General features: G+C 40.5%; 1 protein-coding gene across 1 annotated transcript in view; it reads left to right on the top strand.

Moving 5' to 3' along the window:
- TMEM72 (transmembrane protein 72) overlaps positions 1 to 14,354 on the top strand; it is a 121,226-nt gene that overhangs the window by 82,808 nt on the left and 24,064 nt on the right. Inside the window, exons 2-4 of the mRNA XM_082268430.1 lie at positions 6,754 to 6,820; positions 11,867 to 11,938; positions 12,038 to 12,177. Coding sequence (XP_082124556.1) covers positions 6,754 to 6,820; positions 11,867 to 11,938; positions 12,038 to 12,177 — 279 coding nt within the window. The remainder of the gene's footprint in view (positions 1 to 6,753; positions 6,821 to 11,866; positions 11,939 to 12,037; positions 12,178 to 14,354) is intronic.

Here is a 14,354-nt window from a genome sequence, read left to right as displayed (position 1 = left end):
ATGGTGTTGAATCCTTTGGAAGGTGGTAGTTCCACTATAAAGTTTAAGGATACCACTTCCCACGGAACCTGGGGTATTGGTAAACTACAAAGTAGACCCGATGGATTTGTAGTGTCAATTTTGGACCTTGCACAGATGTCACAAGATGAAACAAACTTTTGTACGGTCGTCTTCATGTCAGGCCACCAAAACTGCCTAGTAAGTAGATTGAATGTTTTAGTCATACCCATATGTCCTGCCATAGGTACATCATGCGACAATTCCAAGATCTTGGTTCGCATAGTAGGGGGTATGTATAATTTGTCGTTGTAGTAGAGGAAGCCTTCTGCATCAGCATTTAGTTGTGGTGGAGGTGAATCCAGTCCTATGCTGTGCAAAATCTCTTCCTTCAGGGAAAGGACAACACCGATAATACGTTCATAGGGTATTATAGGAACTGAGGGAACCTCGGCGTAGCCATCCTCGGTTAATCGTGAAAGCGCATCCGCTTTTTTATTTTTGTCTGCAGGCGTGTAGGTCACTAGAAAATTAAATCTCAAAAAGAATAACGACCATCGTACCTGCCGGTGGGAAAGAGTTCTATTAGTCTGAAGGTATTGAAGGTTTTTGTGATCAATATATATAAGGATTGGCAATCGAGTACCCTCAAGTAGATGTCGCCAATTCTCTAATGCCAGTTTTATGGCTAGTAACTCTTTTTCACCCACTGGGTAATTCACCTCGGGGCTGCTTAATGACTTTGAGAAGAAAGCAACTGGGTGAAGTGGTGAAGTGTTTGTTGGTCGTTGTGAGAGAACTGCTCCTACTGCCATATTTGACGCATCTACCTCCAAGATGTATTGAAGGGATGGGTCTGGATGGCGTAGTATGGGAGCAGAAGTAAAGCTTGATTTCAACAAGCAGAAAGCTCCATTTGCTTCTTCTGACCATTTGAATGTTTTTTTTGTACTTGTGAGTTGTGTGAGAGGTCTCACAATGGCAGAGAAGTTCTTAATGAACCTTCTATAGTAGTTAGAGAATCCGAGGAATCTTTGTAATGCTTTGCGAGTTGTTGGCACAGGCCAATCTAGAATACAGGATATTTTGCTCCTGTCCATTTTAATTCCATTTTTGGATATAATGTATCCTAGGAATAGTACCTCCTCTTTATGAAATAAAAATTTTTTTGATTTAACATATAAGTTATGTGCAAGTAGTCTTGACAACACGAGTCTTACATGTTTTATGTGCTCAGGTAAGGAATGAGAATAAATAAGTATATCGTCCAAATATACTACAACACAAACGTCAAGCAAGTCTCTGAATATATCATTTATAAATCGTTGGAAAGCTGTGGGAGCATTACACAAACCAAATGGCATCACGGGGTACTCGAACAGTCCATATCTGGTTCTGAATGCTGTCTTCCATTCATCCCCGTCACGGATTCAAATTAAATTGTATGCCCCTTTTAGGTCCAATTTCGAAAAGTATGAAGCTCCGCGCACCTGTTCTATAAGTTCAGGAATAAGCGGTAAAGGATAACGATCCTTTATTGTAATGGTATTTAATTGTCTGAAATCAATAATAGGTCTGAGACTTGAATCCTTATTGCGGACAAAGAAGAGTCCTGCAGCAGTGGAGGAAGTAGAAGGTCTGATGAATCCTTTCGCCAAATTTTCATCCAAGTATTCCTTGAGATGAGAGAGTTCATCCTGTGAAAGAGGATAAACGTGACCGAAAGGTAATTTGCTATTAGGGAGTAGATCGATACAACAATCATAGTCCCTATGGGGAGGCAATATTTGAGCGTTTTTCTCAAGGAAGACCTCCGCCAAATCGTCATAACATGGTGGTATAATCTCATCTGACACCAGAGACAGGATCCTTCCATATGATGAGAGGTTACACGTGGTTTCACAGTAGTGAGAAGAGAAGGTTAAAGTTCCTGTTTTCCAATCGATGATAGGTTGATGTATGTGTAACCAGGGGAGTCCCAAAATAATGGGAAAATGTGGTGAGGTCAGTACATCAAAAGTGGTGGTCTCCACATGGGATTTGTCAGCAGTGACGAGGAGTGCCTGTGTCTGATTGGTGATGGGACCAGAGGATAACGGAATACCGTTAATGAAACTAACAGAGACAGGTTTAAGTTTTGAAATAATAGGTATTTTATTTAAGGTAACAAAACAAGTATCAATGTAGTTTCCACAAGATCCTGTGTCAATCATAGCCTTGGTGGTGATCCTAGTTTGGTCCCACTGTAATGTCAAATGAATAAAAAGATAAGGATTAGAAAAGGAAGTTGTTAGTCCCCCTAGCAAGACATTTGAACACTCACCCTCTTTTTTGCGGACAAGGGGACAGCCGCTTATCAAATGATCCGGGGATGCGCAGTACATGCAGAGATGTTCGGATTTCCTCCTGGCACGTTCGGAAAAGGTCAAAGGTGGACGTATCATTCCTACTTCCATAGGAGTAGGGTCAACAGGCGACATCTGAGAAGGTCTGGACAATGGTAATCTCATCTTCTCAGCCTTTCTTTCTCGTAGTTGTCTGTCAATATTGACACTGGTCTGTATCAGGCCATCCAAGGTGTCAGGTAAATCCGCTCGGGCGAGCTCGTCTTTAACGGCTTCTGATAGGCCGAGTCTGAACTGCGTTCGCAAGGATGTGTCATTCCACCCTGAATCAAGGGACCATCTTTTGAAATCTGCCACGAAGTCCTCAACAGGTCTACTTCCTTGTTTTAAAGCCCTCAATTGGGTATCAGCAGTACTCTGCTTATTGGGGTCTTCATATAAACTAGCGAGTTGCGCTAGGAATAAAGGATAGGAGTTAAGGAGTGGGTCATCTTTCTCAAAGAGAGAGTCTGCCCAGGCCCGGGGGTCACCCGTCAAATAGGAAATAGCGGTACAGACTTTGATTTGGTCGGTGGGATAGGTATGAGGTTTCAACAAGAGAAGCAATCTACATGCGTTTTTAAATTCACGAAATTTACTCCGATCACCAGTAAACACTAGAGGAGGGTTTACCTTAGGTTCACGGGGCTGGGCAGCAGAGAGCTGCGCAAGACGGCCAACCTGCTGTCTTAAAGCCTGATTTTCGTTTTTTACCTCTGTAAGAGCAAGTATCAATGCATCTACTTGTTGTTTTAGTTGCATTACTCGAGTGGACAAATCTGCTGAATCCATATTTTTTTTTTTTTTTTAAGGCTCGATCAATCTGTAACGCTCATGCGTTTTTCGTTAATGAATGGATTTGCAGCTGCAGAATTGTTACACTCAGTAGTCGTGTAGAGATTCTGTTGAACAACATATCCAACTCTCAGGACTTCATCACCGTGCACAGCCTGTTATGCAATATACATACACTCAATATGATGTTCCTGGAGTGATAGAATATATGATAGTATAGAGGTGAGAGACAGGCGATAGTATGGTGAGCACTCAGTAATAGTATTCAGGAGAGTGGTAGGTGATGGTAGTATGCAGATAGGTTCTAGCAATCATGTATAGTACAGATGGTAGGGGACAGCAGAATGTATACAAGATAGAGTAACCTAGTGCAATGATAGATGATGGTAGTCCCAAGAGCTAACAATCTATGCAGATGATAGGAATAGATTAGATAGTCATAGTCTTTGTAATATGCAGTAGATGATAGTGAAAGTATAGGTTAGGAAGGAATCCCCTGTGGGGTACTTATCACTAGATAGTTAGTAGTAGCAAGGTCCAGTAGTAAGGAGTGATCCGGTAGCGAGATACGGATCGGCAGCGAGGTTCCGGTTCAGTTCAGGCAAAGGGTATAGCTAGAAGCTCCGGCAGCACAAGACAAGGTAAGGTGAAAATGCGGTTTGATCGAGCAATGAGTGAGAGCAAACCGGCGATTGAAATAGTCGCTCATAGCGGCGCTCAGCGATGATGTCATTGCCCTTAAAGGTGTATGCGTTCCATTTGGATAGCAAGATGGGACGCAATGTTAGGAGTGAATTGGAAATAAGGGTACCATAGGTACCAGAACATTACACTGTGGCCACAAAGCAAAATGTATACACCCCTGTATGCTGCCTCTGAATCTAAGGGGGGTAACGGTTGGGGGTGGTAAAGCTCAACCACAGGGTTTTACTGAGCCCCCCCCCCCCCCTGCTAGTGTAAATGAACCCTTAGGGCTTTTATTGTACAGTATATTCAAAGTAATCAGCAATAATGAAAAATCGCTAGGTTAGTATAATTAAGTTTATATTTAGGTTAGTACAAATAACTAGGGACTAAGATCCCACCGAAGGTGCTTGGTATCTGAGGGCTATCAGGGGACTTTTAATGGTATTGTAGCTCAAATATATCACAACATAACTTTTGTAAAAATATATATAAACACTTTATTAAATTTTACATCTAAAACAACATAGATATACAACCAATAACTTTAAAAGAAAGACTGGCAATATGGATAACAGTATACATTCAAGCTGCTTATTATTAATGCATTCTAATGGATGGGGCCACTGGGGCTCCCCCTGCATCCATGCCCGACATGTTTCGCTGTTCGTTTCTTCAAGGGCAGATATAAGTGAATATATTCCTCTGTTATCTATAATATATCATAGAACATGATGTTAGTCACTTATACATACATTTAATAATTTACCACCAGTGAAATCCTCATGCCCCCCCCATGCCCCGCCCATGACCCATCCTGACCCAGCAGATGGTAGAGCCCAACCAGAGAGCATGCAATGCAGGAGAGTACTCACCCGGACGAGTGCAGGGGTGATATATACAGATATATGTAGTATATATAGAGTTGATGGTGCATCTAAGGTTGTTTGAAATTTTAAAGAGAGAATAGGGTGCCATGCTAAGGTTACAAGGCTCTAAGACCCCAGAGTGGATATAAGGAAAAAGCTGTTAACTGGTGAACTATTGTGCTCCAAGAAAAGTTTTATAACAGAATTTGGCTTACATGCCCAAATATTGCCAATCTGGGTCTAAATATTAGGATGAGCAGGAGGCTAGAAATGTGCAAGGCGTAGATGGTAGGTCACCATATCATGTTACCACCATTTTATAAAAGCTCCAGAGCCGCAATGGCAGCCGTGGCAGCAGGAAGGAGTAAGGCCCACCCATTAGAATGCATTCATAATAAGCAGCTTGAATGTATACTGTTATCCATATTGCCAGTCTTTCTTTTAAAGTTATTGGTTGTATATCTATGATGTTTTAGATGTAAAATTTAATAGAGTCTTTATATATATTTTTACGAAAGTTATGTTGTGATATATTTGAGCTACGATACCATGAAAAGTCCCCTGATAGCCCTCAGATACCAAGCACCTTCGGTGGGATCTTAGTCCCTAGTTATTTGTACTAACCTAGGTGGCAGTGCGCCCTAGGCGGCCGCCTAGTTTGCCTAGTGGTAGCACCGGCCCTGGATACCAAGCACCTTTGGTAGGATCTTGGTCCCTAGTTATTTGTACATGATTTTGGGATGTAGGTATCCTGTTAAAAGTATCATACACAATCCATTAAATGAAAAGGTTAGTATAATGGTTAGTGTTTCTGTCTCCAGTATGTACTGTATGTATGGTTGTAGTTTCAAGACTACTAAACCTTTTATTTTCCAATAATACAGTGCGACCAGGAGAAAAGAGAATAGAGGGTCATCATGACTAAGGGAGGAACAGGTCAGAGAGGGGTTAAAGAACTCTGTAGTGAGTGTGGTAGGGGCATAGCTTACCTGACTGGTGGCTGAGGGTCAGATGGGTAGGGTGGAGCCGCAAGGGTGGTCCAGTGCAGGGGTTGATGGGTAGTCATTACGGAAAGTTCAGGCGAGGAGAAGACTTTACCTCCCTCCCACCCTGTACTCTGGGTTTTGGTATATTGTGGGTTGGGGGGCAATTTTCTTTTCTTTTTTGTGTTGCTCATTTTATATTATAAAAAAAAAAAAAAAGAATTTGAACATTTGGCACTTTTGTTGCAGCAGCTGGGGGGGGGGGGGTCAGGGGGTCTTTGGAGGGTCAGTGAATAACCATATTGTTAAAGGATTGGAGGCCCATCTAGGGTATGCTTCCACCTGGTTGGTTGTTGGTGGTTCTCCCAGGAGCTAGGTTCCCTGGGGGAAAGTCTAAAATGTGTAAGTCGCAACGTCTTCAAGCCGGATGGGGTGCGGCTGAGCACATGGTCGATTATAGTCAGAAAGTGTGCCTTAAGGACACCCAAAGATTCTCTCCTGGTTGCATTGTTGAATTTACATTGTTGAAATTGTTCTATTTCTGTTATTTATTAATTTGTTAATAAATTGGCTACTGTGGACGTTTAAACCCACGTCACACAGTTTGTGTCTTTATTACAAGCTCGAGGACTGAAGGCTGACGAATCTTCTAGGCATGTTAAGGTTTAAAACAAATATTAAAACTCCTATCTTGTCTATCTTCATCTCCATCACACTGAACACTAAACCATTATCAAGAAAAAAAAAAAACAATGAAATGCAGTGCAGTAGTCACTTTTCATTTCTAGGGTTCTAAATATGTATGAGTTCTGTATGTCATGTCCTTGAAATTTAATTTATGGACCCTAAAAATGACACAAAAAAAGCAGGAATGCATGGCAGCAGCTCTAACTACAATACACTGATACCATCTTGGTGATACAGTATGCAAAAAAGGATATAGGGATCTGAAAAACTAGTTACAAGTTGTCAAGAATAAAACTGCTTTGTTGCAAAGTTGTATTAAGTCCTGTTAAATGTGCCTCTCTGTTCATTCTACAGTTCTTATCGGTGTTGGCATTGAAACTCTGCAAAAGGGACAGTTTCCAAGCCTGGCCTATTATTTATTGTGAGTATTGTGGTGTGTATGGTAAAATACATTACATCTAAACTTTGACTTTGTAAATTGACACACAGATTTCATTACCCCATTTACCCTATTTTTATGATAAAAGGACTTTCATTCACTCTCTACCACCCTTAAAAGAACAAGGCAGAGCAAAATAAAAAAGTTGATGTTGTTAAAGTGTACGTAAAGCCATTTTTTTGTTTTTCATTTTGGATAAAGTACAAAAGTTTTAAAACCACTGACAGTCTTTTATTGGCCATCTATGTCCCATTAGGGAGATTTCCCTGCACTTCCTCTTCTGTAGACCCAGCAGGACGTGATAAGATATCTTTCTATTGTGGGACATTCCCTCTTATGGCTGTGTGTTGAGTTATTTTGAGGGGACAGCAAATTTACACTGTTATACAAGCTGTACACTCACTACTTTACATTGTAGCAAAGTGTAATTTCTTCAGTGTTGTCACATGAAAAGATATATTAAATATTTACAAAAATGTGAGGGGTGTACTCACTTTTGTGCGATACTGTATATTGGAATATGTGTGTAATATTGAATATTACTTCAACAGCGCATATCCTGGAGCAGGATGGTGTGGAAAAGTGCTATGTGGGAAATTGTGTATTTGTAAAACTAAATTAGTGATACCAAGTGTGTTGGTAGTAACACCATATGTAGTCAAAGTATGACTGTGGGATTGCTGCTGTGGACAACCCTGAGGGTGTTTATATGACACTAAGTAATTAAGTAATATGATGAATATTACCCACAGCGCATATCCTGTAAAGTGAAAAAATATATTTGTAACACCTATACACTTTTCCCGTGTGTTTGGTTACCCAAAAAAGTGCAAATACTGTGCTTATTGTGACTTTGCAGCCAAATAATAAATATACACACATATAAATAAATAAATAATAGCTCAAATCATATAGTATCTAATACAAATGATGACCTTTAAAAAATCCTAAAAAAATATATATATATGCTAGTGTTAAAGGAACAAATATTCAAAAAATATTGTAAAGTGAATAAATATAGTGTCCATATAGTCCAAAAAATATTATTATTCCAAGGTGAATGTTCTAGCTTCAGTGACTGTATTTCAAACCAACAAACAAACAGTGCAATGGTGGTGACACCCTCCATGCTCCTGTGTGAATAGGATAGGCAATGCAAACTCACCAGATGTTGTTGACCCCCAATGTCTTACGGCAAGTGGGTCAATAAATCTTAAAAGGTGAGTATCCAGTGGAGTCCCAGCCATCCGTGTCCGGGTGGTCCTGGATCCTCCTATTGATACTGAATATTGTTTGGGGGTTCAAAGTAATTTTCTAGCAGAAAAAAAATATTTTTTTTATGTAAACAAAAAGTGTCAGAAAAGGCTTGGTCTTCAAGTGGTTTGAAGAGTGGGTGATGGGTGGCATAGGCTTCTAAGCTTCTAATGTTGGGCATAAAATGCCTGGATAGGTTAAACACCCCCTGACAGGGCTAATGTCACATGAACAGTCTTGTCACCAAAGACAACTTACCAGGGACAGGATTAATGACAAACCACTTACCCTTTCCTATGAAATCATCCTTCACTAGCTGAACCAACAAGATGTTGCTTTCTGACTGCCCCCATCTATCTAGTGAGAGCCTGCAGCATTCTAGGCCATTGGGTGAAGTTTTTCCTTTGCCTGGTTTATTCAGCAGTGTTACTCATCTCACATTAAGGTGACCAAATTTTTTAAAATTAAATCCAGGGACATATATATATATATATATATATATATATATATATATATATATATATATATACTTTTTTTTTTACTAGTAATGGTGGCAAACAGCGACTTATAGCGGGAACTACAATTTTGCTGCGGATAAATCAAACCCTAACTGACACTTTTGGCACTTTGTGGGAACCATTGACACCAATACAGTGATCAGTGCTAAAAATGTGCACTGTCACTGTACTAACGACACTGGCTGGGAAGGGGTTAATATCTAGAGCAATAAAATGGTTGAATGTGTGCCTAACAAGTGTTTTCTCACTGTGGGAGAGGTTCTTTCACTAAGGGAAGGCATAGATCCCTGTCCCTGCTTTGCAGGAACACAGGATCAATGTCTTCCATATTGACAAAATGGCGATACCGCAGAGTGCAGTACTGCCTGTGTACAGAACGATCGGCGGGTAATGGCAGACATCGAGTCCACAAGACCGTTGATACCGCAGAGCGCGGTACTGCTTGTGTATAGAATGATCTGTGGGTACTGGCAGACATCGAGTCCACAGGACTGGCTAATCGGCTCCGATACCCAGAAATGCAGGATCACGTATATATACATGATCCTGCGCAGCGCGACCGCCCTGTAGCAGTAACTCTGCTATGGGGTGATCAGCAACTGGTTAAGATTATCAGCATTGTGATAACACACAGGCAGCAAGCACTATGTCATGGCTCTGGCTGGCTCTGTCACAGTGTGTCACGTGACATGGCTGCTGGGTGCTGATGTTGTTAACTTAACAAACAGAAGAGGGTTCCCCCTAGGGGTGGGACTTTAGCAGCAATCACACTTCCAAGAAGAGTAAAATTAAATAATTTATTAAAGAACAATAAAATAGATCAAAGAGGATCTAGTCATTTACAATTTTACAACATATATAGAAATACAGTGTATGGGTGTAAAACCATAGTGGAATCAAAGTATTGCATATACTGTGGGGTATATGCTGAGATGAGGAAATACTCCAACCCAACACGTTTCAGGCGGATAAGCCTTTCTTCAGGGGTCTGGATATGGAGAATATTGATTTCCTAGACAATGTAGTAAATGGTATCATGTTAGTTACTGAATTGTAACGTGTGTGGGTAATAATCCTTATTAGGATATAACATAATAATCAATCAAAACAAACATAGAAGTGCATACCAGATGAATATTGAAGTGCAACAAGAGAGTCGCGGCAGGTAAGATCAAGAAAGAAGAAACATTATATGTTGTTAACTTGACCAATAAGCAGCCATGTCATATGACATACTGTGACAGTGCACTGCCAGCCAGAGCCATGATAGAGTGCCTGCTGCCTATGAGTTATGATACCATCCATTATGCAAGAGAGACAGACACAGTGCAATGTAGTCTATTTACAGACACCCCCAAAGCACACCTGTGTTAAAGCCTTGCAGGCACTGGCAGCCCCACGATCGGATCCGCTTCCCCTCTGTTCCTGCTGCTGGACACTGTCAGCTACCTCTCTCTGCCTGTCGCCGCAACCGCCCGTCTCACAGCCTCTCAAGTCTCATTCTCCGGGCCCCGGCTGCTACTGGGTGGGGAGCGAAGCTGAGTGGAGGAAAATCACTCCACTCGGAAAGGTAAGGAGATAGGCAAGCAGGCGGCTGGCCGGGACTTGAGCCAAGGAAGAAGAACATGCGAGCGAGAGCGGAATGGGCATGTGCCCGAGACTGAAGAAATAGTCCCTCCGCTCCAATCAGCACATGATCATCAGAAAGGGGCATGGATAATCGAAAAAATACACCCCCGGCCCTTCCCCCCTGAGTTAGTAGGAATGGCGGAGCGGAGGTGTGTAATTCAGAATTTTAATTTTTTTTTTTATTATTCTGCACTGACTGTCTTTGAAATTGCCCGGGCCCCTTTTGAAATCCGATCCGGGGACAAAACCGGGGACAGAATTGGTCCAGGGACAGTGTCCTCAGTCTGGGGACTGTCCCCAGAAACCAGAGACGTCTGGTCACCCTATCTCACATGGCCCTTCTAGCTCATTTTTACAAACCTGTGACCATGCATTTAGTCAGACAGGAACCCTTGGTAACTAGCATACCACCCTTTTTTAAACATAAATCTATAAAGGAGAGTCCCAGCCCTTATTACTGTTCATTCACCATGCAAAATTATTCATAAAAACAGTTTAACTAAAGCCAATCTATATTGCAAATTGATGTATGTCCAAATATTCTTTTGTTGATGAATATGTCTTCCACTGTAGAGAAACTCATTGAAAGTCGGGCTCGGAAAAATAATCAGGAATTATGTTTTTTTTTTTTGTTTTTTTTTGAGTAGTGCTTGGTGATTAACAAAAAGGCGTTACCCAGAAGGTTATGCATACCAAGGTATGCATACTGTATCAGTACATTTACTAAAATGATGATGTCCAACAACTGTATGCAGTGTGGAAAAATTGGCTCTAAAATATTAGGAATAATCATAATAAAGTAGGCTGGTCCTATTATTACTGATGCCACATTTATTATTATTATTATACACACATGAACAATAATGGGTGGTTGGGATTTTTAAGGTATCAAAATAATGTACCCATACAACTACAATACATTTTTGGAAAGAAAGGGGAGGGGCGTATAGAGGGGGGACTTTCTAAAGGGGTGCCGTCGTTAGACCAATATAATTAGAGAATTTATGTAAAAACGAATATTTTATTGAAAAAAAATAAATATAAAAGTATACTGTATTATCAAACAAGATGAAACAGTATCACAATAAACAATTAAGAACATGTAGATACAAGCAAAATCGTAGTAGACTTTTTAGACAATTTGGCTTACATATTATTATACATCTGTTTAAAATAACGTAAAAATATACTGAATGATTCAACTAGATTGACAACAGATTTAATTATGCCTAAATAACTAACCTTTTCTAACCATTGCTAGAAACATCTCACATCAACTAACAGTAGAAGAGATACTCCACAGATGGTTGGTGGTATAATATTAGGCTATATCAGTACTGTACCCCTGTGGTTCTGGATGTACAGGAAGTCATGGGGACAAAAAGGAATAATCTGCATGGCTTTGCCCACTGTCCAGAAAGAAGAAATAACCCCTATTTTTGGAATATGTGATGGAATCACATTTTTTTCCTCTGTGGGTTGAACTGGATGGACCTATGTCTTTTTTCCAACCAGACTATGTAACTACGTGAATACTGTTTGTTTTAAGAATTCTCTATTGTGCTATACTTTATATGCATGAGTGCAGAGTCTGTATTCTTTCATTATCTCTGTATTTCTGCTACAGGTTTTCATCAGCAGCAGTAACATTCTGTGAAGGGGCTTTCTTTATACACATGTTTCTCGTGCACTGTATCAGGTAATACCTGTGTCCGTTCAATAATATAGAAACCTCCTTTTATGTCAAATACTGTTTTTGTATATAATGTAATAAAAACATGTGCCTCTTTAAATTTAGGTCGCAGTCCGAACCCCGTCTTTTTGTATGCTTAAGGAAAACAGCACGAATGGGAGGATTTCAGAAATTCCTGGGGTATGGCATACTGTCAATAGCTTGCTTCCTTCACCCAGTACTGGTCTGGCATGTCACAATTCCAGGTACGAAAAGTAGAATGTAGTACCCCTGCCTAAGGTTAGGCAAACCTTCTAGGCAAACCCTTCCACTTTAAACCTCTGTCAGATATTTTTTGTCTGTGTTTCTATTTATAAGTTTTACTCTAAAGCCTCGTACACACGCACCGATTGTCGGCCGAACGATCGGCCGTCTTTTGCCCAGTGTTGTTGTGTTGGTTGAAATGTGCTCCAGACTGCACACAAATTTTGTCGGCCAACAACAACCAACTGCAGAAGTGATGTCATGTCCTGGTTTACTTTCCGTGTGTTTTTTCTTCTCTGAGCATGCCCAGTCTTGCTCATCTGACTTTTGTCGGCCAAAATCTGTACTGACTGACGAACAATCGGCCGTTCTGGTGACGGCCAACAACAATTTTATAGCATGCACACCAGATTTTGTTCGGCCGAAAAGTCGCAGTCGGTTGTCGGAAGCATCATACTAACAAGCCGACAATGGGCCGATCGGACGTTGGCCGAACATTTACGGCCAACAATCGGTACGTGTGTACAGGCCTTAACTTTCTGTCCAGGGACCACTGCCACTGGAAAAGAAAGTGATGGGAAATCTACAATTTTACAGTTGACTCTGGAGGTGAGGGGACATATTTCATTAAGGACACTTGTTCCAGTGACAGCTGTCAAAGGTTGGACTTCCCCTTACTAGAAATAAATCTTTCAATAGTGGGCCACTTCAATTTTTTTGAGCTAATCAATGGGGGTATTAAATAATGAATTATGTTCAGGACACAAAATCCACATGCTTCTAGTGCATTCTCTGACAGGCTGTAAACCTTTATAGTCCCTTTTTCACATGAGCTTATCGATTAGTGATCGTCCGATAACGGTTTTTCGTTACCGATATTTTGGCCAATGCATATCGGTATCGATATTGGCTGATATTTTCATACATTTAAAGCATTTTATTTTTATTTTTTTTACTTGACAGATACTCTTGTGGAGGGACCCCAAACCCCTCCTCTGCACTTAAAAGCATTCAAAACGCCAAGTTTGGCTGTTTTGAATGCTGTCATTTTTTTTAATCTGGCCCCAGTACCCGGAAATTATGTCATGACATCACTTCATTGCTTATAATTTGTACATATGTGAGTGGCATATTCAATAACATTTGTAAATGGAATTATGCAATGTGACATCATTTTATCCTTACCTGAGCAATATTTGGAATATCTGCATTATCGGCCAGTTCTGGGACGATACAGATATATCTGCAAAAGTCAATATCGGCCCTCGATATATCGGCCTTGCCAATAATTGGCCGATCCCTAGTACCGATCCATATGCCCTAGCAAATGGGCCATCTTCACCCATGTGGAAAACACAGGTGTACTGTCCAAACCTGTGCAGGCAGTCCTGCATGGATCTGCATGCAATAACTGTGCATCTTGCACAGGTGAAGACAGTCCCTTTGCATGGGTGTACATATCGGTACGCCCGTGTAAATGTACCCTAAAGAGGTAATAACGGAAACCATAAATGTAAGGGCACAACAGAGACCCCTTTGGACAAAAGCATTGCCATTCTGGGTGTAGGGTAGTGTTAGATTCATTAGCACATTTAGATACACTAAACAGATTAAAGCCCAATTCCAACTAATATTTTTTAAGTTACAGCAGCATTTTTTTCGGTTAGGGGAAACATTTTACATAAATAAACACTGATCATTGAAAGCACCCCTGTTAGGGGTAAATGCTTTGAATCAACCTTTAAGTGGCTACATCTGCGGGAGAGTTTAATTTGTTGAAAAACAACAGACATACTAGCAGGATCACCGGCTGAAATTAAAGGAAAGAAAGTATTAAAAAGAAAACTAATGTAGCCGCCACATCTAAGTACTGGTAAGCTGCAATACAATAAATATTTACTTTTGGTTGGCTGCCTGGAAAGAACACAGAAAGTTAAGTACAGCCCCTATATCCATGGACATTGCAGGCCATTATAACAATTTCACATAGTTAGGGATATTACTATTTACCAGTGGATTGCTACAGACATTGTTAGGCATGATTATCTCAAAAAATAGCTTAGGGTATTACTTCATATTACATTTTACCAGTAGATCACCTAGGCATTATATAAGTTATCCATTACATAACAATTAACCATTATATGATTGGCATTCAATACACCAGAAAGTTTGCATT

This window comes from Pelophylax lessonae (genome assembly GCF_965119305.1).
Source record: "Pelophylax lessonae genome assembly, chromosome: 9".
In the NCBI taxonomy this organism is placed as follows: domain Eukaryota; kingdom Metazoa; phylum Chordata; class Amphibia; order Anura; family Ranidae; genus Pelophylax; species Pelophylax lessonae.
Note: the sequence above shows the minus strand (reverse complement) of the source record. Positions and strands in the feature narration are given on the sequence as shown.